Here is a 26,571-nt window from a genome sequence, read left to right on the forward strand (position 1 = left end):
ACTTTGCTCTCTTCATCTGGGTTTTCTTTTTCTTATACAAATTCTTTCTTTTCTCCCTTTCTTTCATTCTCTGTTTCATTCTCTCTTTTATTCTTTCTCTCTTCCAAATTACCTTTTAACCTCTCTTTCTTCTCTGTCAGATTATGAATTTATGAGCTGGAATTGCACATGACAGGTGCTTAATAAGTATTTATTGATTGAAACTGTCTGAAATTGTATAATTCATGTGAAATTGTTCAAATTGTGCCTTATTAACACTAGGTTTTTATAAATCAGGGACTGTTTGTGTGTGTGTGTGTGTGTGTGTGTGTGTGTGTGTGTGTGTGTGTATACAGAAATACGTATATGCACTGTACCTTTCCTACTGGAAATTTCTAATTACTTTACCAGTAGTAGTGTTAGGGTTTAATTATAAATGAGAGAAAGTAGCAATAAAATTGTCTCTTCTGATTGATCTTTTAGGAACTCCTTTCTAAGAAGAGATGAAGAAAAATAATAATATTTCAAATGTGGGGGATGAAGAGCATGAAGACATTGAAGGTATTTATATTTTTTTATTTCTGTCCTACTTAGCAAAACTTAGGTTTCAAAATCAAGGTAAGCTTCATTATATAATAGTTTTTCAAGATGTTGCTGTTGCATTCTTTTTTATATGACTTTTGACAAATAAATATGAAATTTGAGATCACATCAGTGTTTTTATTATTAGGTGAAGAAAATAGAGTGTATCCTCATTCTGTTGTCATTCCATATGAAGAAGCTGATAAATGCCCAATATGTCTTTCCTGCATGTTAAAGAAAGAAGTTGCTTTTCCTGAAAACTGTAATCATATTTTCTGCATTACCTGCATTCTTAAATGGGCAGAGGTAAGTCTTAAAACCCTGAATTGTACTAAAATTATAAATTAGTTATTCTCTTGGTAGTAGTTTGTTTTAAAAAGCAATTTTAACTTTTCTTAATGCTTTTTGATATAGGTTTATTTTCTACATTTACAAAAGGAGATGTTGCTTTTCAGGTTTTTGAGGTTTTTTTTTTTTTTTTTTTCCAATTTATGTCTCCTTGTTTAAATATGATTCTCCAAATTTTCTTTTGTTCTCAAAACTTTTTGGTTTTTTTGATTGATTATGTAAGTCTTCAACAGAATTGTATATATAGACATCAGATATACCTCTGGTGAAAGTATAATAAAGGTATCTTCAGTATAAAATACTCATCTGACATGGAAGAATTTTTCAACTAAGTATATAAAATTTGGTTTTAAAAATATTTTACATTATTTTAGTTATTTTAACAATTCTCTGAGGTTGACACAGTACATGTTATGATAACCATTTTGCAGATGAAAAAAACTGAGATTCAGAGTAATTAAATAGCTTTTCTAAGTATACATAGAATATAGAATTATTCCAAGGTCTTTAAGCTTTCTATTTTCATCAGGCAACAAAGCATTAAATATTAGCTACAAACTTGGGGATGCACACAAAAAAACAAAATCAGCCTTGTCCTCAAGGACAATTAAATAATATGTGTTCTAAATAATAAGATATAACATAAATCCAGAGGAGATGGAAATCACCTTAATAGGAATGGCTATAGTTACTGGAACCAAAAAAGATTGTTTAGTAATAGTATTTGGCCTGAATCTTAAAGGAAATGCCAGGATTGAATGTTGGGAGAGAGAGTATACCAGATAAGGAAAAAAATAGAGCAAATATAGGTAGAAGGGAGGGGGAGAGCCATTTTTGGGGAATAATAATGATTTGGTCATAGTGTAGAGAACTATAGGATGTAAGAAGATAGGAAAAGTAGAAAAGAGCCAAGTTGGGAAGAGCTTTAAAGGCCAAACAAAGGCTCTAGATTATTGCGGTATAGGCAGCCACTATAGAGTTTATTGAGTATAGGGGCAACATGACCTATCCTTTACAAAAATCAGCTTGAGTGAATGATAGATTAGAGGAGAGACTTTAGTCAAGGAATGAATTAGGTTATTAACCAATGAGTAGTGATATGAGAATGAATTAAAAACAATCCCTAGCTCCTCAGCAAGCCACCCTCCCCAAAAGAACAACCCTACCCTCAATAAGGACTGTGACAGATAAGTTTTATGGACAAAAAGCAGGAGAATCCCCAAACTGGAAAACAGCATTATAAATGGGGAATATACTATGGCTTGTTACAAAGCCTTATAGATGTGTGGGGAACAATATGATTGGCTGGAAATTTGGAATACAAGGGTAGCAACAATCCCTTTTTCCATCTTGTTGTGAAAGCTCATTGGTGATGTCCACCTGGATGGGCAGTTAGTGTCACAGTGATAACAAACCAGACTGTCTTACAGAATAGAATCTTTCTGATTGTCTCAATTTTTAGGGTTATATTAAAGAAATGTAAGATAAGGAGGTAAGAAAAGGATTTCATTGAATAACCTTAATAAGTTTGTCATACTTTGAAGCAACACTTTTAGCAGAGAGCAAGTAGTGTTAAAGAAATTAGAAGTTTGAAGCAGCTTCTATAGCGCATGGACTTTGGAAGCAATTTGGGAGCAGTTACAGGATCACTTTGTTAGTGACAACCTATTTTATATTAGTTCACATAAAGCTGAGCATGGTTTTATGCTGTTTCCATGCTAATTCTTTTCTTCAGCAGTTAGTCAACTAACTTCTCAATGTAAGATAGAGATCTTTCAGAAGATACTTTTTGATAGTGAAGAGAGGTTTGTCAATTGTTTGTTTCTTATTCTGTATCTGCTTAGTTATGACTAAGCAGAAAAAACAGGCATATTAACATAGATTCTTATAGATTTTTATTTTGGCATCTACCTTTATATTTATATTTGAGCCCATGTAGACGCTTTGTCTTGTTGGATCATGAACTCTTGCTATGTCTGTAAATCTGATAGATAATTTATTTATGTGTGTTATAGGAAATATTTGGTAGGAGTCTTTCTTTACCTATTCTTTTTCAAAGTGTTTTTGTATTATTGGAATTAATTGTTTTTTAAATGTTGGTAGAATTTGTAAATCTATTCAGTCTTGTGTTTTTTCCCTTTTTAGAATAGTCATATATCTTGTTCAATTTCTAAGATAGAGTTACTTGAATATTGTATTTTCTTATTTATGAATCAGGGCAACTTGGGTGTTTTGTAAATTTTCATCCATTTCATTTAAATGATCAGTTTTATTGGAACATAATTGGGCAATACAGCTCCTAATAATTATTTTAATTTCATCTTCATTGGTAGTGGTGCATACATCCTTTCCATTTTTGATATGATTTAGCTTTCTTATTTGTAATCAAATTAGCCAGTGGTTTGTCTATTTTTTCCTCATAAATCTAGTTGCTAGCTTTATTTTTAGTTCATTTTTATGAATTCTTTTGATTTTCAGAATTTCTATTTGGATATTTAATTGGAAGTTATTAATTTTTCCTTTTTCTAGCCTTTTTTAGAATCAAAGACCGGAATTGATGTTTTGTTATTCATTTCTTTTATTGATGTAAACATTTAGATACATAAATTTTCCATACATATTATTTTGGTTGCATTGCACATTTTGGCACGTCTCATTGTTGTCATTATCTTTAATAAAATGATTAATTTTTAATTGTTCTTTTAACCACTCATTCTTTAGGATTAGTTTAATCTTTGCTTCAAAAGTCCTTCATTAAGCATAATTTTCATTTAATTTTATTTTGTTTCATGGTCAAAAATAAATGGATGTAATATTTTCACTTCTGCATTTATTTTTGGAGTTTTATGGCCTCATACAAAGTTCTTTTTTTTTTTTTTTTTTTTTTTAACAAAATTTATTTTTATGAATGTACCTTGCACAATGTATACAATCAGTATGGTCCTTTCTATTCGCATGGGTTTTTAGTTGTTGTTTTTGATGAAACAATTGAGGTTAAGTGACTTGCCCAGGATCACACAGCTTGTATTATGTATCTGACTCAAATTTGAACTCAAGTCCTCCCGATTCCAGAGCTGGTACCCTATCCACTGCGCCATCTAGCTGCTCTTCTGTTCATCTTTTTAAATTCTAATTAGAATTACAGTTGAACAACTAATTACCTAGGCCTGAAATGTCCTCCCCTAATATAGTCTGATCTTTTCCTCTTATAATGTTATTCAGTGATGATATTCATTGCTTATAGTAAGCTACTGCTTTTAGCAAAATATTTTTCTCTATGTGTTGTCCACTCATTTCAGTCTCTTCATAGCTTCTTTTGAGGTTTTCGTGGCCAAATCCCATTTGGTTGTAATATATTGTTCTGGTGATGTTTGTTGTAATCTTTTTGCTAATATTTTATTTTAAAATTTTGCATCAGTAGTCATTAGAGAAATTGGTCCATAATTTTCTTTCTCTAGCTTTTTCTGGTTTAGATATCAGCACCCATGTCTGTGTCATAAAAGGAATTTGGTAGGGCTCCTCCTCCTATTTTTTCAGAGTTAATATAGTATTAGAATAAATTGTTTTTTAAATGCTTAATAGAATTCACTTGTAAATCCATCTAATCTTAGGGATTTTTTCTTAGGGAATTCATTGATGACTTGTTCAATTTCTTTTTCCAAAAATCCAAATTTCTTTTTTATTTCCTTTTCTGTTAATCTGTGCAATTATAATTTTGTAAATTTTCATTCATTTCAATTTTCATTTTGCCAATTCTGTTTTTTTAAGCAGTTGTTTTCATCACTGCTTTTCTTTTTCCCATTTCATCTTTCAGTCATTTTTTGTGCTTTTCCAAGATGTTGACTTTTTTAAAAAAATAATTTTCTACATAACTCTCATTTCTTTTCCCAGTTTTTCTTCTACTTCTTAATTTTTAAAATTGTTTTTGATCTCTTCTAAGATAAGCTTTTAAACTTATGACCAATTCATATTCCCCTTTGAGTCTTCACTTATAGGCCTGCTGTTGTTGCTGTCCTTGTCTGGGTTTGTGTTCTAATCTTTTCTGTCACCATAGAAGTTTTGTATGGTCAGGACTCTTTTTGGTTTTTTGTTCATTTTTTAAAAATTGAGCTTTGCTCATTAAATATAGGAGACACTGTCCCAAGCTTTTTTTGCAGGGTGACATGGGCCTCTCGCTGGTTTTCTGTTCTGGGGCTGCAAGTGCTGCTGGCTTTCCCACTGTTCTGGGTTGTCCTGGTACTCAAGAGTTAAGCCTGTTACGCCTGAGTTTAGGAGCTCACAATTTTCTTTCTGCACTGAGCTGGAGACTGCACACTGGCATGGTTAGCCACTGGCATGATGTGCCAGGACTGAGGAGTGTTTGCTGCTGATCTATGCTGTGGCTAAGAGTCTTGCTAGTTTCCTGCATTGGGCTATGCTTGCCTTTGTCCCAAGTGAAACAAGTCTTTCTTGAAGTCCTTCTAAGTTATGTTAAATTGTAAAATTGTTTCAGTATGATCTTTTGTTGGTTCTGTCCCTCCATATTCAGTTTACAGGCTTGATTTAGCATTGTTTCTGAGGGAAATTAGGAAGAGCTGAGGCAACTTTCTGGCTTCTCTCTGCCATCTTTTTCTATTCTTTTTGATATCATCCAAACATAACTGTCACTTTCAGGTCTTCTTGTCTAATTAGACTCTGACCCCAATGATGATAGTATTCTGTGGAGTTTTATGTATTCCCTTCTTATACAAGAATGTAAATAAATTAACCTTGTTTATTAGTCCCTTATAATTGCACACTTATGTTTATCCTTTTTTTTTTGACCTTTGGCTCTTGTGTTTTCCCATAAGATTTTCCTCCCTCTCTGGTCTTTTCATCAGAAAAGCTTGGAAGTCTCCTATTTTGGTAAAGTTCTATCCTTATAGTAGACAATACTCAGTTTTACTGAGTAGTTATTCTAAGTTTTAAATCTAAATCCTTGGCTTCTACAATAGAGATTTCAAACTTATGTCCACAATCCAAGTGGCCTACAAAACTTCTGAATGTGTCCCCAACCAGATAAAAATATACCCCTTAGCGTGTACCCTTCAGAGATTTGTTTTTGTTTTGAGTTTTTCACCGCTATTTTGTAATTTAGCTAATCCTCCCTTAATGTAAATGGACTGTTCTGCAGGGCACCTCTGTTGTGTTTGACTCTACAGCTCCTGCAGCTGGTATAGCTTTAGTGCTTGTGGCTCCTGCAGTAAAGTGGTTTTAATGCCTATAAAGGGGATCCCTGGTAAGGACTTATTACTGGCTTTGCTTGTATTGCCACCTGCTAGAAGCCAGACCTAGGCCCTAATGGGGTCTTGCCAAGACAAGACCTTGCCAATTTTTATAAAACAAAGACTGTTTGTATAGTATACCAAGCTCTCTTCTCCTTTTTAGTGGTAACTGATAAATCTTGTGTGAGCTTAATTAGAGTGCCTTTGTATTTGAATTTTTTTTTTTCCTAGCTCCTTTCAGTCTTTTTTTCTTTTGATTTCAGGGTACTGGATTTTGGTTATTATTCTGGGAGTTTTTGTTTTGGGCTTTCAGGAGGTGACCGGTCTATTTTTTCAATCTCTCCTTTGCTCTCTGGTTCTAGGATTTCTGTACAATTTTGTGATTTTTTTTTTTTCAAATCTAATGTTGTAGCTCTTTTTTTTTGTTGTTCATAGCTTTCAGATAATCCTTATTGATTCTTATATTATCTTTAAAACTATTTTCCACATTAGTTGTTTCTCTTATGAGATATTCCTTATTTTCTTCTGTTTATTTTTTCACTCTGTTCCCTTCCCACCCCCTGGCCCTGGCTCCTTGATGTTTCATTGAGACATTTGTTTCTATTTGGCCAATTCTAATTTTCAAGGAATCATTCTCTTGAATTAGGTTTTATGTTAATTTTTTCAAACTCTTTAAGTGACTTTTCATATGTTCTTTTCCTAGCTCTTGATTCTTTCCCCACCTTTTCCTTTACTCTTCTCATCTGGTTTTTATTATCATTATTTAGTCTTTTTAATTCCTTTTTTAAACTATTTTATAAATTTTTGTTGTTATTTGTTTACAGGCTGCCTTTTTCTTTGAGGCTTTGTCCATAGATGTTTTGTAATTATTTTCTTCTTCTTGAGCTTCCCTTTAACATAATACAATATACCTTCTACAATTGATGGAGGAGGGTAAGGACTTAAAAGGTACAGAACCTTCATGATCTGGAAAATCTGCTTAAATTTTTTTGGCTTTATGTAGATCAGTTTTAAGTAAAAACACTTTACCTTCTGCAAAACTCCCCCCAGATTCCAATTTATAGTAATTTCTTATTCTTACTTAAGGTTTATTGAAACTATGATGGGGAAAGCAATATGGAAAGAGAATATATGTAAGTCTTTATGTTAAGATTTGTTGTTATTTGCTCATTCTTCCAGCCTAATTCTTCACTTTAGGTTTTATGTTTGTGCTGAACTCTGTCTACTTATGGTGGTGATAGCTAACTTGAATTTCTACTGTCTTCTTATTGCGTTCACAACTCAGATGCAGTGTGTGTGGTTGGGGGGGGGGGGGTAGCCAGGGGAGCTGTAAGCTTTCAGTCTTTCCAAAGTCGTATCATTTCTGATGAAATGTTCTCACTGTCCTTCTTGTATGAGTTCTGCACTTTCCTGATCTGTATTTATCTATCAGCTTATCCCTATTAGTCACTTTCAGTAGATAACTCTTGGAATACTCTATGGTTACACTACTGAGGGTTGAGAAGTTCAGAGTAACTGATAGCCCTGGGATTTTTGCCTTGATTATCCCACTGCAAAATTCCACAGGGGACTAGGGGTTAGAAACAAATCACTGTTTTGTTATTACAGTTGGAGCCTCACAGGTACTGCGTGCTTCCTCCATGTACAACTAGGGTCCCACCTTGTGCTGCCTCTCTCCTCACTAGAACTGAACTGTGAACTAAAGAGTTGTTAGATGGCGTGTGTTCTCACACATGTGAGATGCCTTGGCATCTTTCTGCTTTCATTCTGCTTTGGTGCCCAGGCTTTGCCTTCTCTCAGTGCCTGCCTCTTAGAGTCTTCTGGTCACCTTTCTTCATATCCCTCAACCACTCTGGGCTGAAAAAATGACTCCTGTGCTATTTTCTTTGAATGTTCTGATCAGAATTTAGTCTAATTTATCTTTTAGATCTTTGTGGAAAAGATTTAATGTACCACTAAGTTTCTCTGTTGTCTTGACTCCATTCTTTTCTTGTAGTCCTATTAAATTCAGCATTATACTTACTCTAAAACTCTTTTTCTTCTTAACTTTTTCATTATTGTTGAAATCACTACTATCTTCACAGACACCTATATTTATAACCTTGGTATTACCACTTAATCTTTATTCATAATCTTTTACCTCATATCCAATCGGTAGCTATCTTACCATTTCTACCTCCCCAGCTTCTTTCCTATATGTCTTCTAGTTTCTGCCCTCATTTCTTCTTGTCTTGACTATTGTAAAAATCTTCTCATTGTTCCCTTCTTTCACACAGGTTAATGGTTTTCCTAAATCACTATTCTTACTTTTTCACTGTCTACTCTGTAAATTTTCCTTTGTTAAAAAACAAAAAAAAAAAACATATATATATATAAAAGCCTCTGTCATCTAAAGCTCTTCTCAGCCTGCTGGTCCCTTTTCATCTCCTACTCTTACATTTGACCTCTCTCTACATATAATAAGATCTAGCAATAAAACACTAGTTGCTGGTCCCTAACACCTTAATTCCCCATCTTCATACATTTGCACTGACTGCCCTTATGCCTGGAATATTCTCCCTAGTCTTTCCACTGCCTTAACTTTTTCTGTTTACTTCCACATTCAGCTCAAAAGCTGCTATTGTGCTTGTGCTCTACTCATGTGTGTATGTGTGTGTGTGTGATATATATTATGATATCTATATATCCTATTTCAGCCTTACTTTATGTGAACTTTGTATGTTAGGCCAAAGAAGCTTTTTAGGGGGAGAAAGGGATTATCAGATTGACTGAATGAATTTTGGGGCTACTGTAGCTTTAGAAAACCAGTCAGTTAATTGTAAAAATGTTGTGATGGGGATAGCATGCACAATGAATAAATTTTATACTCTTGAATACTTTTTATCACCTTGCTGAAAAAATTTTAATTTATCTAATTATAAATGAAGCATATTTTGAAAAATAAATATTCTTTCATATGCTGTTTTGAACTTAGTTTTTTTGAGGGGAAAGTGATTAGAAATCCATTCTCATCTTTCTTTCTTTGAATAAAATTCAATCTTTTTAAGGCTACAAATGAGAGGCAGAATATCACAGTATCTAGAAGGTTGGTGTTCAAGTTTTGACTTGTAATAGACACGCTCTCTGTGACATAGGCAAGTTAGATAACTGCATAACTTATGTTACTCTAAGAAATATATACATGTGTATATACACGTGTGTATATGTATACATACACACATCTGTGTGGTATTTATTCTACTGAACATTTTCTTTATTATGTTTTGTCATAGACTTGAATAATAGAATTTTAGAGTTGGAAGGTACATTTTTAAGGGGTTTTGATGCCTAGTTCAATGATTTAATTTTTGTTTCCAGTTTTTCAAGTGGAAATTTATTTCTTTCTTATCAACCAAAAAGGTCTTTTAAAAAGTTTTTTTGGGGTTCAGATTTGTGATTTTATTAATTATAGTGAGTTCCTTGTGAAGAAATTGTGTCAGGTTAGCAACTTTACTCTAATTAAGGTCTTAAAAAGTTTCTTGGGGCACTCTATTGTTCATGGATATGTATTTGTCAAAAATGGCTATACACTATGCCATCAGCAGCAGCAGATAAAGCTGATGATGATAGGCCTCACTTTCAAAATATTTAGAGAATTGACTCAAATTTATAAGAAATCAAGACATTCTTCAGTTGATAAATGGTCAAAGGATATGAACAGACAATTTTCAAATGATGAAATTGAAACTATTTCTACTCATATGAAAGGGTGTTCCAAATCATTATTGATCAGAGAAATGTAAATTAAGACAACTCTGAGATACCACTATTCACCTGTCAGATTGGCTAAGATGACAGGAAAAGATAATGACGAATGTTACAGGGGATGCGGGAAAACTGGGACACTGATACATTGTTGGTGGAGTTGTGAATGGATCCAACCATTCTGGAGAACAATTTGGAACTATTCTCAAAAAGTTGTCAAACTGTGCATACCTTTTGATTCAGCAGTATAACTACTGGGCTTATATTCCAAAGAGATATTAAAGAAGGGAAAAGGACCTGTATGTGCCAAAATGTTTATGGCAGCTCTTTTTGTATTGGCTAGAAACTGGAAATTGAATGGATGCTCATCAATTGGAGAATGGTTGGGTAAATTGTGGTATATGAATGTTATGGAATATTATTGTTCTGTAAGAAACAATCAGCAGGATGATTTCAGAAAGGCCTGGAGAGACTTACATGAACTGATGCTGAGTGAAATGATCAGGACCAGGAGATCACTATATATTTCAGCAACAATACTACATGAGGATCAATTCTAATGGAAGTGTCTATCTTCAACAATGAGAGAGGATCCAAATCATTTCCAATTGATCAGTAATGAACAGAATCAGATACAACTCTGGGAAATGTGTGAACCACAACATAGCATTTACACTCTTTCTGTTATTGTTTGCTTGCATTTTTGTTTTTCTTCCCAGGTTATTTTTACCTTCTTTCTAAACCCAATTTTTCTTGTGTCGCAAGACAACTGTATAAATGTGTATACATATATTGTATTAACATATATGAGATTATCTGCCATCTAGGGTAGGGGGTTGAGGAAAGGAGGGGAAAAGTTGGAACAGAAGTTTTTGCAAGGGTCAATGTTGAAAAATTACCCATGCATATGTTTTGTCAATAAAAAGCTATAATAAAAAAAAATTTTTTAAAAAGAAAGTAGGGAATAATTACAGGGGAAAAAAGATAATAGTAATGAAATTTGGGGAAAAACAATGTTTCATTTCCAGTTTTTGTAGAAAACTTAATACAAGAGATGTAAAAAAGTGAAAAATGTTTATTCATTAATTTCATTTCAGACTCTGCCTTCATGTCCAATTGATCGAAAACCTTTTCAGTCAGTATATAAATTCAGTGCATTGGAAGGTTGTGTTAAGGTAGGTCTGAGAATACCTGGGAATGGGGGGAGGGAGGGTTATGTGAATATATATATATATTTTTTTTTCAAAACAGAATATTCATAATAGTAGCCTAGCATTTATATAGTCCTTGCAAACTGCTTTGTTCTTATTTTATCCTCACAGGTACTGGGAGGTAGGTGCTATTATTACTCTCATTTTACAAGTGAAAAAGCTCGTTTGAGGCAAATAGAAGTTTAGTTTCTGAGGCTTCAATTAAAGATTTCTGATTCCAGATCCAGCATTATATCTGCTCCTCCATCTAGTTTTCTCATAGGGAGATTAATTTTCTTTTAAAAGTTTGAATATAATTAATTAACATTTTGTGACTTTAGGAAACTTTAGCAAGAATGAATGCAGTGGAAGCAAGCTAGAAGATATCATTTTCACTTTTTCCCCTGCTGTTGAAAGGATGGCTAGTACAGAGTAACTTGGCATCTATTTCCTCATAGAAACAGTTATAAATAGTATTTTTGAGTTCTAGGCTATTCACAAAAGCTATAAGGTTAATTGTAATCACATTTCATGAAATGCATTATAACATTAAGGGTATATAATATTTAAGGCACTTTGGTAGCAGGCAGTGGCTAAGATAGAAAGTTTAAGTAAAGTACACTTTAATTAGTCAGTAAACATTTCAGTATGTTCAATACCAGGTACTGTGCTGCTGTTCTCTTGGGTTATACTATAAGATTGAAATGACTATAATATGCATTAAGTATAAGAAATAATCATAATAATCAGTACTTACATATTGTACCATTATGTTTCAGGCACTGCTAAATGACAGTATTAAATTAGTATCAATTTTGTCAACAAGTGAACACATTTGGACCAGTACCTGGATAGTAATAGAATATTTTAGCAAATACTCATTTTTTGCCTTTAAATCAATCATTACTCCTCCCTCCCCCAAGAAATAGGATTGATCCTTTTCATTTCTAAATATCATATTCTTGTACATAATATAAACAGGTAAGCATTCCTGTGTATACACACATATAATAAATTTTGGTTAAGATTTTAAAACATCAGAGGTTATATGGATTCAATGAAATTAGAGCACATTAGACATAGTTGGAAGAAGAGAGATTGCTTTGTTTTATATGACCTGACTAGAGGACAGCAACATAAAATAGGTCTGATTTATGACTTTTTTCTTTGCTCATTAAATACATGACTCTTGCCCATTCTAATTAATTTATAAGGGTTGACTTAACTTCTTGGGAATGCATTTGAAGCTTTTTGTTTCTATTGTCTCCTAATTCAAGAATAAGGTCCTATTTGCAGGTATAGGTTGTGGAACATGTGCTCAATTACAACAAAATTAAAAGTTAAAGCTCAGTCTTACATATTGACTTTTGAAGATAGACTTTTGACCTGATTTTGAACTGCCTTTGAGTTGAAGATGTACTTGAAGGAAAATGTGTCCTCTCAATCAAAGAGAAATAAATGCTTAAATTCAGATACCATATACTACAGAAACAATCCCTTAGTCTTAAAGAATCAACTTAACCAGTTAAAGTTTACACTTCAGACAATTTAAGTTGCTCACATTTCAATCTATCAATTGTCCTATTTTCATCATAATCTCTATTACTACTGATAGCACATTTCCCTCTGTGTCATTGCTTAGTTAAATCCTTACATCTAAAAAATTAATTCCCAAGTTGGCTCAATGGAACTGTATTGGAAAAAAAAGTTCTAGGATTTTCCCCTGAAAAAAGAATTACAAAAAGTGAGTTATTCTTTCCATTGTTACACATTACACCAGGAATTATTACTGGCTAGCAACAAGTCTGAAAATCCAATTGTGTAAATATGTACAAATCTGATTCATCAAATCCATGGCCTATCCCTAAATTTAATGTGTCTATCTCAGGGCATTATTCACTCCCTTCTTGACATTTAAAATGTATTTGAAAAATGACTATCCCTTGAAAATATCTTTTTTTCAGCTACTGGTTTGCTGACTTCTTCAGGAGCATCTAGCTCCTCACCTGCATTATAGGAACCTCTGATATTTCAATATGACTTGGAGGAAGCCATTAGAGGACCTGTGTCAGTATCCAAAAAAAAAAAATAAAATAAAATCAAAGAAAGAACTAGAAGGATGCTGAGTGTGCCCCCACTTTAAAAAAAAAACTCAGCTGTAATTTCTGAAAATTTGGTCTAAAATACTATCTGCACTAGATAATGGTGATTGGGGTAAAAGTTTGAAAGTATCTAGAGTTTGAGAATCAATTAAGTTTGACTCAATAAAGGTCTATAATCAATAGCTCATCTTCAAAAGCATACTGACCTTTATATAATTAAAACTGTCATGCTTCCATTTTAAGCCTGAAAATGCATAATGGTTATTAAAAAAAAAACACAATAGTATCTTTTATTAAGAGGAAATTTCCTTCCTTTTCTAATTAGATCTATTTTTGCTTTTTGCATTGTAGAGATCAGGATTGTTGTCCCTGCTTCCCCCCCTCCAAGTCCCCCAGCTGAATGTCTTCTGTTCTAGCCTCTGTTATTCTTTATGTGCCTCTCTGCTTCAAGTGTATTTCAGTCATACTGAGACATGTTGAAGATCTTAATTTTAAAAGGCCAAGGTCTACCCCTGCATCTGGGGCCATCTCCAATGGTTCTGATCCATATCTTGCCACTGGATGCAGATGACTCTGGAAGAAAAAGTGAAGGCTCTCTTTGTACAGTCCTCCCTCACTTAAATCCAGTTCATTTGCCTATCTTGGTTTCATCTTCCTTGATGTCATGGTTCTCTTTGATCCCAAAAGTCTCCTAGGTTTTGGACTAGATTTCTTTCTTAAGCCCCATGCCATAAACTCAGATCATTCTAGTTCTCATTGATTGGTCAACAATAGACTCCAGGCTCTCAGTTTCATTTTTTGGACCTTGATTGACTCAGAATGAATGTAATAGCAATTGTATCTATTTTGTCCAGAAATCCTGAGTGTCTTCTCCTCTCAGATTATAGTTTTGGTTTTTTGTGACTAGATAAAAGAGGTAATTCTCTGCATCATTTCTTTACCTAGCCTTAATAACTGATTGGGCCTTCCCTCAGATAGACTGAGACCTGTTAAAGATCTTAGCTTAAAAGGGCCCAAGTCTCTTACTGTGTTCAGGGATACCTTCAGTGGTCCTGATCTACATTTTGCCACTGGATCCACTTGACTGGAGGAGAAAGTGAACTTGGTAACTTTGCATAGGCCACCCTCACTTAAATCCAGCTCACTTACATGTCTTGGGATCACCTCTCTGATGACATAGTTCTTTTGAGATCAAAGGATAAATAACAAATATTAGTGATACAATTTTTAAGAATTACAAGTCTCATCTTCCCCATGTAGGTATGTAAACAGTTTGGTTATTTTGAATCCCTTATGTCTACTTTTCCCTTTTTACCTGTTTATGCTTCACTTGGGTCTTGATGTTGGAGGTCAAATTTTTGGTTTAGTTACATCTTCTTATGAAAACCTAAAATCTTTGTGTTTCTTTGAATGACCATTTTTTCCCCTTGATATATATGCTTAATTTTGCTGGGGAGTTGATTCTTGGTTTGCCTTCTGTAATATCATGTTGTATGCCCTCTGATCTTTTAATGTTGCAGCTGTCAAGTCCTTTGTGATAATTTTGATTATAACTCCCTGATATTTTAATTTTTTCCTTTCTGGTCACTTATATTTTTTCCTTGACTTTGTATTTCTTAAATTTTAATTTAATGTTCTATAGAGTTTTTATTTGGAGATCTCTTTCCTGAGGTTATTGATGGGTTCTTTGAATGCTTTCTGAGTCAAGGACATCAGGATAGTTTTTCTTGATAATTTCTTGAAAGATGCTGCCCAGGTACTCCTTTTGATTATAGGTTTCAAATATTCCAATAATTCTGATAATTATCTCTACTGAATCTATTTTCCAAATCAGTTGTGCTTCCTGCAAAGGAGTGGCTTTTTAAACTTCATTATTTGATCAAAATAAATGAATAGACAATTTTCAGATGCTCTAAAAAGGTACTCTAAATCGCTGCTGATCAGAGAAATGTAATTTAAGATAACTCTGAAGTACCACTACACACCTCTTAGATTGGCCAAAATGACAGGAAGAGATAATGATGAATGTTGGAGAGGGTGTGGAAAAATTGGGACACTAATGAATTGTTGGTGGAGTTATGAAATGATCCAGCCATTCTGAAGAGCAATTTGGAACAATGGCCAGATGGCTATCAAATTGTGTATAACCTTTGATCCAGCAGTGTCTCTAATGGGTTTATATCCCAACGAGATCATAAAGGAGGGAAAGGGACTCACATGTGCAAAAATATTTGTGGCAGCCCTTTTTGTAGTGGCAAGAAACTGGAAAGTGAGTGGAGCCCATCAGTTGGAGAATGGGTGAATAATTTATGGTATATGAATATTATGGAATATTATTGCTTTTAAAGAAATGATCAGCAGGATGATTTCAGAGAGACCTGGAGAGACTTACATGAAGTAATGCTAAGTGAAATGAGCAGAACCAAGAGATCACTGTACATGGCAATAACAATGATCAATTCTGATGGATGTCGCTCTCTTCAGCAATGAGATGATTCAGACCAGTTCCAATAGACTTGCAATGGAGAGAGCCTTCTGCATCTAGAAAGAGGACTGTTGAGACTGAATGTGGATCACAACATAGTATTTTCATTTTTTATTATTTTTTATTATGATCATTTTATTATTATTATTATTATTTTATTTTTTTATTGTTGTTTGCTTCTTTTCTTTCCTATTTTTTCTCCCTTTTGATCTGATTTTTCTTGTGCAGCATGATAATTGTAGAAATATGTAGCAGGGGGCTAGGTGGCACAGTGGATAGAGCACCAACTCTGAAGTCAGGAGGACCTGAGTTCAAATTTGGCCTCAGACACTTAGTACTTCCTAGCTGTGTAAAGTCACTTAACCCCAATTGCCTTAGGGGGAAAAAAAAGAAATTTGTATAGAAGAATTGCACATGTTTAACATATATTAGAGTACTTGCCATCTAGGGGAGGAAGTAGGAAGGGAAAGAGAAAAAAATTGGAACACAAAGTTTTGCAAGGGTGAATGCTGAAAATTATCTATGCATGTATTTTGAAAATAAAAATCTTTAATAATAAAAAATAAACTTTACTTTTTTCCTCTCAATATGAAGACAGATCTTCTCTATCCCCATAGTAGCTGTCTGTGGTTGGGTTCATTCTCTTTCGTTTACTTGGGTTTTTTTTGTTTTTTGTTTTGTTTTATTATAAGCAGCTTATTATAATTATATTCTACTCCTGAGGTGTAGGGAATAATGCAGCAAGCCTCAGCATCTTTTGCCTGCTATTTCCTCAACCCTCTCCCAGGGTCTGACCTTGGACATACCTTTCTACCCTTCAGTTAGAACAAGGGTCCTCAGTCATCCAGTCCTCAAAATGAACTTATTCTTTGGTCCCTTTGGGTAACTGCAACTTTCAGCTTTCATCCACAGTTCTTGCCCCTCTGCTTCCCACCTCAGATTTGTGGGAGTTCCTTCTCCTTGTACTAGCTGCCTGGAACTGAGTCTTGGTTAGGACAGTTGTGCATGGCATCCTTTGATAGTGAAAGGTCCTTCAATCTTTTCCTACTCAGCCATCTGATCCCCACACCATTCTTGAGATGAAAGTTCCTGAATCTGAAGCTGTTTCCAAAACAACTGTTCCTGGGACTTGTTTGTTGACTCTGTGAAGAGGGGAGATATTTTTATTTCATCTGACCAGATCTTCTTTCCTGGGATCTTCTCTAGCTGTCTTAGGATGATAGCAACTTTACCCCTCCTTTTGTTTGTTTCTGTTGCTCTGAGGTGATTGTTTTGTCTTTTATTGTAGAGGAAATTTGGAGATTCTCTAGTTTTCTTATCTACTTTGCCTCTTCCTAGAATCCTCTACCTCTTTGCCTTTCCTGATCTAGACTGGGAAAATGACTCATTGAGATTTTTTCTCAGATTTTCCCTGTCAGGCATTTGTGGAGAGAGAGAGAGAGAGAGAGAGAGAGAGAGAGAGAGAGAGAGAGAGAGAGATTGAGAGAGAGAGAGAGATTGAGAGAGATTGAGAGATTTTCTGTGCTATATCTTTTATCTGTCCTTTGGTACAATTTCTAAATCTTCGTAGAGTAATGGTGGGTTTGGCAGGAGGTGAGGGTAGGTGGACCAGCTGTAGTGCTTCCTTCTACTCTGCTATCTTGGTTGATTCATCTAAGCACTGCTACAATTAAATCCCAGTCATTGACAGTTGCTCCAAGTGAAGGATAGACACGAAGTGGCAAGATGCTTCCTACACGTCAGTTCGTTGGTATTCTTTTCATATTCCATTTTCCCTCCTCACTAAGAGCACAATCTTTTTTCTTTATATTTCTCTACTTCTTTTTTTTTTTTCTTAGTACTTCTCCTTCCCCTTTTATGATGTATCCTCTGAAATTGAAGTTTGTTTTCCTTCTGACTTTGTTACTTCATTTGCCCTATTAACTATATATTTTTTCCTAATCTACATTTTCCTTCTTTCTGTCCTTAATAACAATTAGAGATTTCTAAAAGTAGACCTGGCTCTCTAAGAGGCAGTGTGTTTCCCTTCCTCTTAAGGTTTTTAGATTGAAATTTGACCCTTTTGATAATTTGTCAGGTTTATTAAAGTAAGGATGTCTTTATGTTTATGGGTTGGACTGGAGGACTAAGATCTTTTTCAATTTTCTCTATGCTTCTGTAATATTTAGATAGAAAACTCCTCAGAAGATACTTCTAAAGGCTAATATAGAGTTTAAGAAAAGTAACTGAGAGCTGGAAATGTGTTGGAAATATCTGCACAAAATTGTTAATTGAAATTATGTTAATGATTGAGATTAGTAAGAAAAATTAGTTACAACAGCATTTGTTATGCTGGTAATGCCCTTCCCCCTTTCCTTCCCTCCTCCTGAAAAAAAAAAAAAGCAAAAATAGTTTTTGTCCTTAAGGAATTTAATATTTAAAAGAATAGAAAAGATAAACAAAAATAGATACATGGATATCTTATAGATAGTAAATGGAAGACAGTCTTCGAGGGGGAAACTCTATAGAGACTGGGGATGAAAAGATCAATTTTAGGCCTTATCCTAATACAGTCTTGAATGAAGTCAGAGATTCTAAGAAGTAAGGAGAGAGAAAAATTTCAGGTAAAAGGACTGAGTGTAGAACCTTAGTAAAGATGTACATTTGTGGGTCAGTCATAAGAAAGAAGTGAGCCATCTCTCAGATTGGCTAAGATGACAATAAAAGACAAGGATGAATGTTGGAGAGGATGTGGGAAAACTGGGACACCAATGCATTATTGGTAGAACTGTGACCAAATTCAACCATTCTGGAGAGCAATTTGGAACTATGCTCAAAAACTTATCAAACTGTGCATTCCCTTTGATCCAGCAGTGTTACTACTGGGCTTATATTCCAAAGAGATCTTAAAGGAGGGAAAGGGACCCACATATGCAAAAATGTTTGTGGCAGCCCTTTTTGTAGTGACCAGAAACTGGAAACTGAATGGATGCTCATCAGTTGGGGAATGGGTGAATAAATTATGGTATACAAATGTTATGGAATATTATTGTTTTGTAAGAAACAACCAGCAGGGTGATTTCAGAGAGGCCTGGAGAGACCTAAATGAACTGATGCTAAGTGAAATGAGTAGAACCAGGAGATTGTTATACACGGCAACAGCAAGATTATGGGACGATCAGTTCTGATGAACGTGACTCTTTCCAACAATGAGATGATTGATGCCAGTTCCAATGATCTTGTGATGAAGAGAGCCATCTGCACCCAGATGAGAGGATTGTGGGGACTGAATGTGGATCACAGCATAACATTTTCTCTCTTTTTGTTGTTGTTTGCTTGCATTTTTCTTACTCATTTGCTTTCTTTTTTTGATCAGATTTTTCTATGCAGCAAGAGAATTGTATAAATATGTTTTTACATATTGTATTTACCTATATTTTAACATGTTTAACATAAGATTGCTTGCCATTTAGGGGAGGGGGTGGGAGAAGGAGGAGAAAATCTGAAATACAAGGTATGCAAGAGTCATTGTCAAATCATCTGTGCATATGTTTTGAAAAAAAAGCTTTATTAAAAAATAACTAAAAAAAGAGGAGGATAGCGACTTTAATCCCTCCTTTTGTTTTGCTATTTGTGAGCAAAATAAAAAGCAATTAGCATGTGGTTTTCAATAGAAAAAAGGAAACATCTGTTCTTAGTGTCTTTTGAATTAAGTATAATCTTTTTAAAATTAAAAAACAACTTCATTTTGTTTGAAAAAGGAAATTTAGAGTATCATCTGATTATAAGAATCTTTTTTAGTATGCTTTATTAGAGAATCATTGATTGGGAGTTCTTAACATAGGGCCTCTAAACTTTTTAAAAAAATCTTTTAAAATAAGTACATTTGTTTTCTTTGTAATTATATATATATATATACACACACATACACATGTACATATATGTATCTATATATATACATACACATGTACATATATGTATCTATATATAATATTTGATTTCTTTTTAAACATTATTCAGAGAAGAGGTCCATATGTTTCCATACACAAAATTTTATGAATTCCTGTACCAAATGGATATTTTACAGTATTTGCTGTTACAAATCTCCTGGGATAGTGGAGAAAATATGCTAATGTCCTTTTATTTGTGTTTGATGTTCCTGATTTGAATATGTATAACTTGAGAAATATGTCCTGTGAAGAGGGATTTGAAAAAAAGAGAATTATATTTAAACACTTGAGTTGTCAGTATAGAGGTAAATTAATGACCTTATCAAGTAAAATGGAAAAATATTAAGATTTTTCTTAAACTGTTTAACAGGTCACTCTCATACAATAGGTTTAACCTGGGTTTGAAATAAAAATTGAAATGTGATTAGTTTGGTAGGAATTTTACATTCTATTAAATCACATAATATTGGTAGAATTGTCGTAGTGTGAACAATTAGTCAAAGATTTTTCTAACCATCTAAAGCCAAATATTTTCCATTTTTAGATTGTTAACTCATTTCCTTTTTTTTTTTTTTTTTTTTTTTTTGGTACGGTAACTCATTTCCAAAAGCATCTTTCATATGGGGACAGCAGGTGAATCCTCTAAAATCTATTTCTGTCTCCCAACTGTTGATAACAAATCATACCATTAAGTCAATATTTGGGCAGCAGTTTTCAATGAGTATGCTAGTTTTCATGTATTTCAATATTCTGGAATATACAGAGTTAAGCACTTTTCTTTTATCATGTTAAATTCTAATGCTACAAATTTGATTTTCTTCATAGGTTCGAATAGAGAGAAATTTAAGAGAAACAGATGATAAGAAAAATGAAAGCTCCTTTAAGAAGCAGGATTCCTGTTCTGTATATATTAAAAGCTGTATGAGGTCAGTGATAAACTCCAGAAATAGAAACCTAGTCAGAATGTTTCTATGAGTAAGTTTGTTCAGAAAAGTTTGGTTTAGGCATTATCCAGTTTTTAAAATTCAAAAGCAAAATGTTTTTAAGCACTTAATATTTTAAAGAAATATTACCTGTAACTTAACAGGTGTAGAAATATCCTCATTGTCTTTGGCAACAAAACGTAATTATAACCAAAGGTAAAATCAGCTGAGGATATTCCACAGGATATTTATGGCAAAATTTAAGTATTTTCCCTTTTTTTTTTTCATGATAATGGACTCCATTCTATTTAGTCTGATCAGTCCTGAATTTTACTTTCAAAGTTCTTTTTTATATTAGGTACCACAATGTGAGCTGCTCTATTCCATGTACTTCTTTGGTATATAATTTTCTTCATATGACCCATGAATGTAATTACTTTTTTCTTGTGTTCAAATTGAAATGATTTTGCACTTCTCAGTAGGCTCAACAATATATTTTTGTAAACCATAAAATGGCACATAATCTAATGGTTATTAACTGTTATATTGGGGGTAGTAGGCCAACATATTTTAACAAAATTAGGTTGAAATATGTTATTTAAGTATAAAGATGTTCTTTCATAAGAGAGATTTAAAAACATAATTGCTACATTTTTAATGATTATAAGTTGATTACACAGAATTTTTCCAACATGACTCCCCTGTGATAGAAACTTAGTTGATATGAAAAAAATAAACTATTACTTTTTCATAGTTTTCATTTCTTGATATTCACAGAAAAAAAGCAGATGTAAAAAGAAATCTGTTAAGTGCAAAGTTGTATAAAGATTTGAAGAAAATGCATAGTAAGTAATTTTTTTGGTGTTATATTCCTGTTTTATCATTCTTACAGTGTTTTTCCTAATTCATACCCATATTCATTTTAATGCTATGGTTCCTTATGTAGCCTCATAAATAATTTCATTTTACCATTTCCTGTCTCATATTGCTGGCTCATGAATGTTGTCAAAACTTCATTTTCACCTTAATGTAATCATTTTTTCCCCATATTATTCCCTTGCTTAAAACCTTCAGTGACTCCCCCAAAATTCCTTAGTTAGTTATGTGGTCAAGATTCTTAAGCATTTAAATTTTCTTACCATCTTTTTTATTACCTTTGGCATCCATTTAAAAAGCCCTTTTTTCTTCTCCTCAATAGTGAACCAGTTCTTCAGAGCTCATTCTACTCTGAAGTGATTCCTTTGCTCAGACACTTAAAGGAATTACTATTTGCAGTACTTATTTATAAAGACATTAGCATTTCTTGTTTGTTTTTTCATTTGTGTATCTAGCTTTCTCAACTATATTATAATTTCCTTAATGGAGCAGTGTCTTTATCAGCTACTTGTATGTATTAGGTACCCAGAAAATGATTGTGAATTACTTATAATCATAAAACAAAGTAAAGCTAACTAGGCCATACAAGTTTTAAACTTGAGACCTATTTGTTTAGTGAAGCCCATGAAAACTATATGGGCTCTTATTCTAACTCCCTCTTACACCGACAAGTCAGTTTTCCAGTGGCAGATATTTCTCCCTCGGGGTTTTACTAGAGGTACTTTCACAATTGGAATCTATTGATAGGGTATCCTATCTGTTATTAAATGAGTCAGTGGTTTGCCTCCAATTATGCCAAAGCCCTAAGCAGGAGGATAATTCCCCTTATGGAGGTTTTGGGGAGTATACAACAGATCAAACTACATGATGTCATAGGGTTGAGAACAGCATGATTTATTACAGAGCTGAAACACAAGGTAACATGATTGGTTGGAAGTTTGGTAATAGGGTTTAGCAGTGACTCCCTTCCTTCCCTCTCTTCATGAAACTAAGAAGTGCTCATTGTTTGAATCCAGGTGTTAGAATAGCAGCCTAGACTTTTGGACAGTAAATCAGACATCTTTGAAGGATAACTTGGTGGAGTAAAGATATCAGGCCCCAGTCCCTTTCTTTTACACACATTCTCCAAGGTCAGTTAAATTCCTTGAGGCAAGAAGGCTGTATTTTTAAACTTAACCTATTACAGGTGAGCTGAAACTGTGGCATGCAGTCACAGGACAAAATCAATTAATTGTAACTAGGATCAATAAGAACATGATGCAGGATCAATTTAAAATTTCTTAATACCTCCCCCTGAAAGGTTGTTGGTGTCTTCTTAGTAATATTAATTTTCTGTTCTGTTCTGTTCCTTGATATCACTCAGCACTGGTTATCTCCCCACTATCAAGTTTATCAGCTAATATCTCCAGAATATCATTTAACCAATTAATATCAGTTAGTTTTATAAAGTTACTTACTATAAAAATATATAAAAAATCAAACTGTGAAATTTCCCCCATTGAATTGGGGCAAACTCTCTCCTATTGGTATATTATTTTTTTGGAGAGAGTCGGCTGAAACTTGAAATTTTAAGGTAATTATTCTTACCGTCAAGTTTATTTCTGAGTGTGATACAGCTGACTGGTGAAATGAAAACTATTTCTCAGAATTATCCCATCCTAGGAGGTAGTTTTTTTGAGATTCCACTTGGTCCTATTCAGTGGAAAAGAAGAATAAAGAAGAGACAGCTCTATTTTAGACACAGGCTTGCTTGGAAGACCACGTACTTCTGGGTCAACCCCTAGCTTTTTGGAGCTCAGAAAGTAGTGTTTGCATCTAATGGCCAATAGAAAAGAAAGGGAGATTTGGCCTGTTTACTCCTTTTGAATATCCCACTCATTTCTGACCACTAATTAGTATTTCTGTTTTCATATGGTAATATGAAGTGAAGGGCAGATCCTATTCCACTATTTTGTAGTTAGGCCCCTCCAAATATTAATATGGGTTGCTGTCAAGCAGAGGAGCCTATATATGCTTGAGGATTGGACCCTCCCAGTCCACTCTCATGTTAGTATACGGATCTTATAAGTTAGAGACAATTTAACATCCAAATGAAGATGCCAATAATTTTTGTCTGCCTTAATTTTCTTGATATATTGTCATCTGTAGTCTTCGAAATTTAAGGTACGATTTGCTTTTTTTTTTTTTTTAAGATATTTTTGGTCTTAAGATGATTCTTAATTTAATTGTTTTTTCATATTAAATTGTCTTCTGAATTCATTAGAAAATAACTTTTGTGTTAATTTTCCTAAAACTCTTTGTGTTAATTAATCCAGTGTTTACTCATTGCTTAGTACACAGATAATCTATAGTTGTTTTGCATTAACAAAAATATATTTGGAAAATAACTTGTTAAACTGGTCCCTTTTTATAGTGGATTTATGTAGAATATACTGTTTATCAAAATAGAACATTAAGAATACAGACTTAAATAAAAATTTTTTTTTATTGATATCTTTTTAAAATAGTCTAAATTTTACTCTATAGTTATCCCTCTCTTCAGTCCTAAAGAACTAGAATTTTAAGCATTTTAAGCTTTAGTATTTATATTACACATGATATAATTATGTGTTTTGGTAATAATTGCTGCATTAATAGATCCAAGAGTTCCCATATAGGTTACTTGGATTTGCTTCCCTAGATATATAGGATAATGGATCTAAAATTCTAGGAAAAGGTGTAGCTTAAAAGTGAAAAATATGCAACTTGAAAGTAAAATGTAGGTAAGAGAGAGGTCAATAAAGGAAAGATGGCTAGCTGCCTGGTAGGTTTTGGCTATTTGACCTTTTTATTCAATTCACTTTTATTTTTGCATGATTCTCATATATAAGTAGACACACATATAGAGTATTTTTGATCTGTTATCTATATACATATATGTAAGCTTATACTATGCTTATTTTCATTTATTCTTTATTTCTGTGATGGTGGATAGCATCTTTCTTATAAGTCTTATAAGTCCATCTTTCTTATAAGTTCTTATAAGTCCAAGTATTTCCACATTTTTCAAAATCCACCAGATCATAATTTGCTGTGTCACAGCAATATTCCAGCCTTATAGTATCTAGTTATTTTACCTAAGAGAAAACTATATTGATTTATATGATATATACTGTAGTTTCTCTGTTTTTCTCTTTTGATTGAATCTATTTTAACTTTAACTTTGTCTGAGATCTTACTATTACTACTGCTTTTTTTTTACATAATAAATTCTATTCCTAAACTTTATTGTGTTTATCTTTAATTTTTTATAACATTTTTCTGGAAGCAAATTATTGAGTTCAAATTTTCAGTCTCTTTTCATTTCATGGGTGAGTTCATCCAATTCACATTCTAAGTTATAATTATTTGTTGTTTATTTTCCTCCTCATTGTTCTGCTTTGTTTCCACCTTCAACCTTTTCCTATTCCTCCAGGATCTACTACGATCTGATACTTTGTATGCTTGTTACTTAACCTACCCCCTCCAGGAATCCCTCTCTCTATCCCAAATTCTAAGGTATAATTACTTATATATTTTCTTCCTTCCTACTTTTCCTCTCTATCCTTCTCACCCTATTCCCCTTGGCCTACTCGTAGCCTCCAGGAATCTTTCCATTATCCTCTTCCCCCATCCTGTCCCCTTGCCCTCTTACTTCTTTTTGATTTTAGAAGACTTTTATACTCTTCTAGATATAGATATAAATATGTTCCCTCTTTAACCCATTCCCAACTAGAGTAAGGTTTCAGCACTATCTGCCCTTCTGCCTACTAGTTCCTTTTGTATCTGTTTCTTCTTTGTTGCCTCATTTGTATGAGATGATTACTCTCTTTTATCTCTTCCTAAACAGTTTTATATTTTTTTAAAAAATCATCTCAATCATACTCAGCTCAATCCAAAGCTTTCTTTCTTTCAAACTACCTAAATAAAAAAGACATTCATAAAAGAACTGATAAGGTTCTTATATAAGGAAAAATTATTTAGCTCCTTATAATTGATCCTTAATATTTACTTTATGTATCTCCTGGATGTTTTTAATTGAATTTTCCCTTAAGTTCTGCTGTTTTTGTCAGAAATATCTGAAAAGCTAATTACTACTTTTTCCCATTCATGATTATTCTTTGTTTGGTAAGTTATTCTTGATTGTAACTCCAAATCTTTTGTTCTATGAAATATAGTGGTCCTTCAGTGTAGTAGCTATTAGATCTTATGTAATCCTTTTCTTTCTTTTTCTTTTTTTTTTTTTTTTCCTTGAGGCAATTGGAGTTAAGTGACTTGCCCAGGGTCACACAGGTAGGATGTTTGACTTCAGGGCTGGTGCTCTATCCACTGTGCCACCTACCTGCCCCTTATGGAATCTTTATTATAGCTACATGATATTTAAATTGTTTTTCCCCCCTTGTTGCTAACAGTATTTTCTCTTTAACCTGGAAACTTTGAAACTTGGCCATCATATTCTTATAAGTTTTCCTTCTGGATCTGTTTCAGGTGGTCACAGATTTTTTTTTTCTCTTCATTATCTTCTTGTTCTAGAACTTCAGAGCAATATTCCTTGATAATTCCTAATGATGTTATATCTGTCCTTTTTTTTAATCATAATTTTCAGGCATAATAATAATTTATATTATTTCTTCCCAATTTGTTTCCCAGATCAATTGTTTTTCTAATGTTTCATATCCTCTTCTTTTTTTTATTCTTTTGATTTTTGTTTTGTTATTTCTACTGTCTTAAAACATCATTAATTTCCCTTTGCCCAATTCTAGTTTCCAAGGAATTGTTTTTTTCCTTAAGTTTTTGGTTCTCTTATTTAGTTTTTAAAGTTCTTTTAACATTCTTCTAAGAAATCTTTTTGGTCTTGGAACCATTTGATATTTCTCATTGAAAAAGGAGTGATTTTTTTTTTTTTTTTTTTTTTTTTTAGCTTTATCTTCTGAATATGAACCCTATCTGTACCCATAGTTGCTATCTATGTTTGGGTTTTTTGTCCTTTGTTCTTTTTTTAAAAAATATTTTTAGCAGCTATTAGTGTGATCAAGTTCTAGTCCCAAGCAGTGGGGAATAATTCCCCAAACCTTAGGTCTTTCTTATATTACTTTCTGAGTCTATTCTGGGGCTTACCCTTGGTTCTCCTCTTCACTCCTAAGCCATCAGT

General features: G+C 33.3%; 1 protein-coding gene across 2 annotated transcripts in view; it reads left to right on the forward strand.

Moving 5' to 3' along the window:
• The first annotated feature begins 359 nt into the window (after window positions 1-359).
• Window positions 360-26,571, forward strand: part of SCAF11 (SR-related CTD associated factor 11) — a 50,247-nt gene continuing 24,035 nt past the window's right edge. Inside the window, exons 1-5 of one of the 2 annotated variants that reach the window (XM_031940366.1) lie at window positions 360-540; window positions 710-867; window positions 10,994-11,071; window positions 20,428-20,528; window positions 21,303-21,370. In XM_031940366.1, coding sequence (XP_031796226.1) covers window positions 483-540; window positions 710-867; window positions 10,994-11,071; window positions 20,428-20,528; window positions 21,303-21,370 — 463 coding nt within the window. In that variant the 5' untranslated portion in view covers window positions 360-482. The remainder of the gene's footprint in view (window positions 541-709; window positions 868-10,993; window positions 11,072-20,427; window positions 20,529-21,302; window positions 21,371-26,571) is intronic. The other variant, XM_031940365.1, reaches the window with a different exon arrangement.

The sequence above is a fragment of the Sarcophilus harrisii genome, chromosome 5 (genome assembly GCF_902635505.1).
Source record: "Sarcophilus harrisii chromosome 5, mSarHar1.11, whole genome shotgun sequence".
NCBI lineage: Eukaryota > Metazoa > Chordata > Mammalia > Dasyuromorphia > Dasyuridae > Sarcophilus > Sarcophilus harrisii.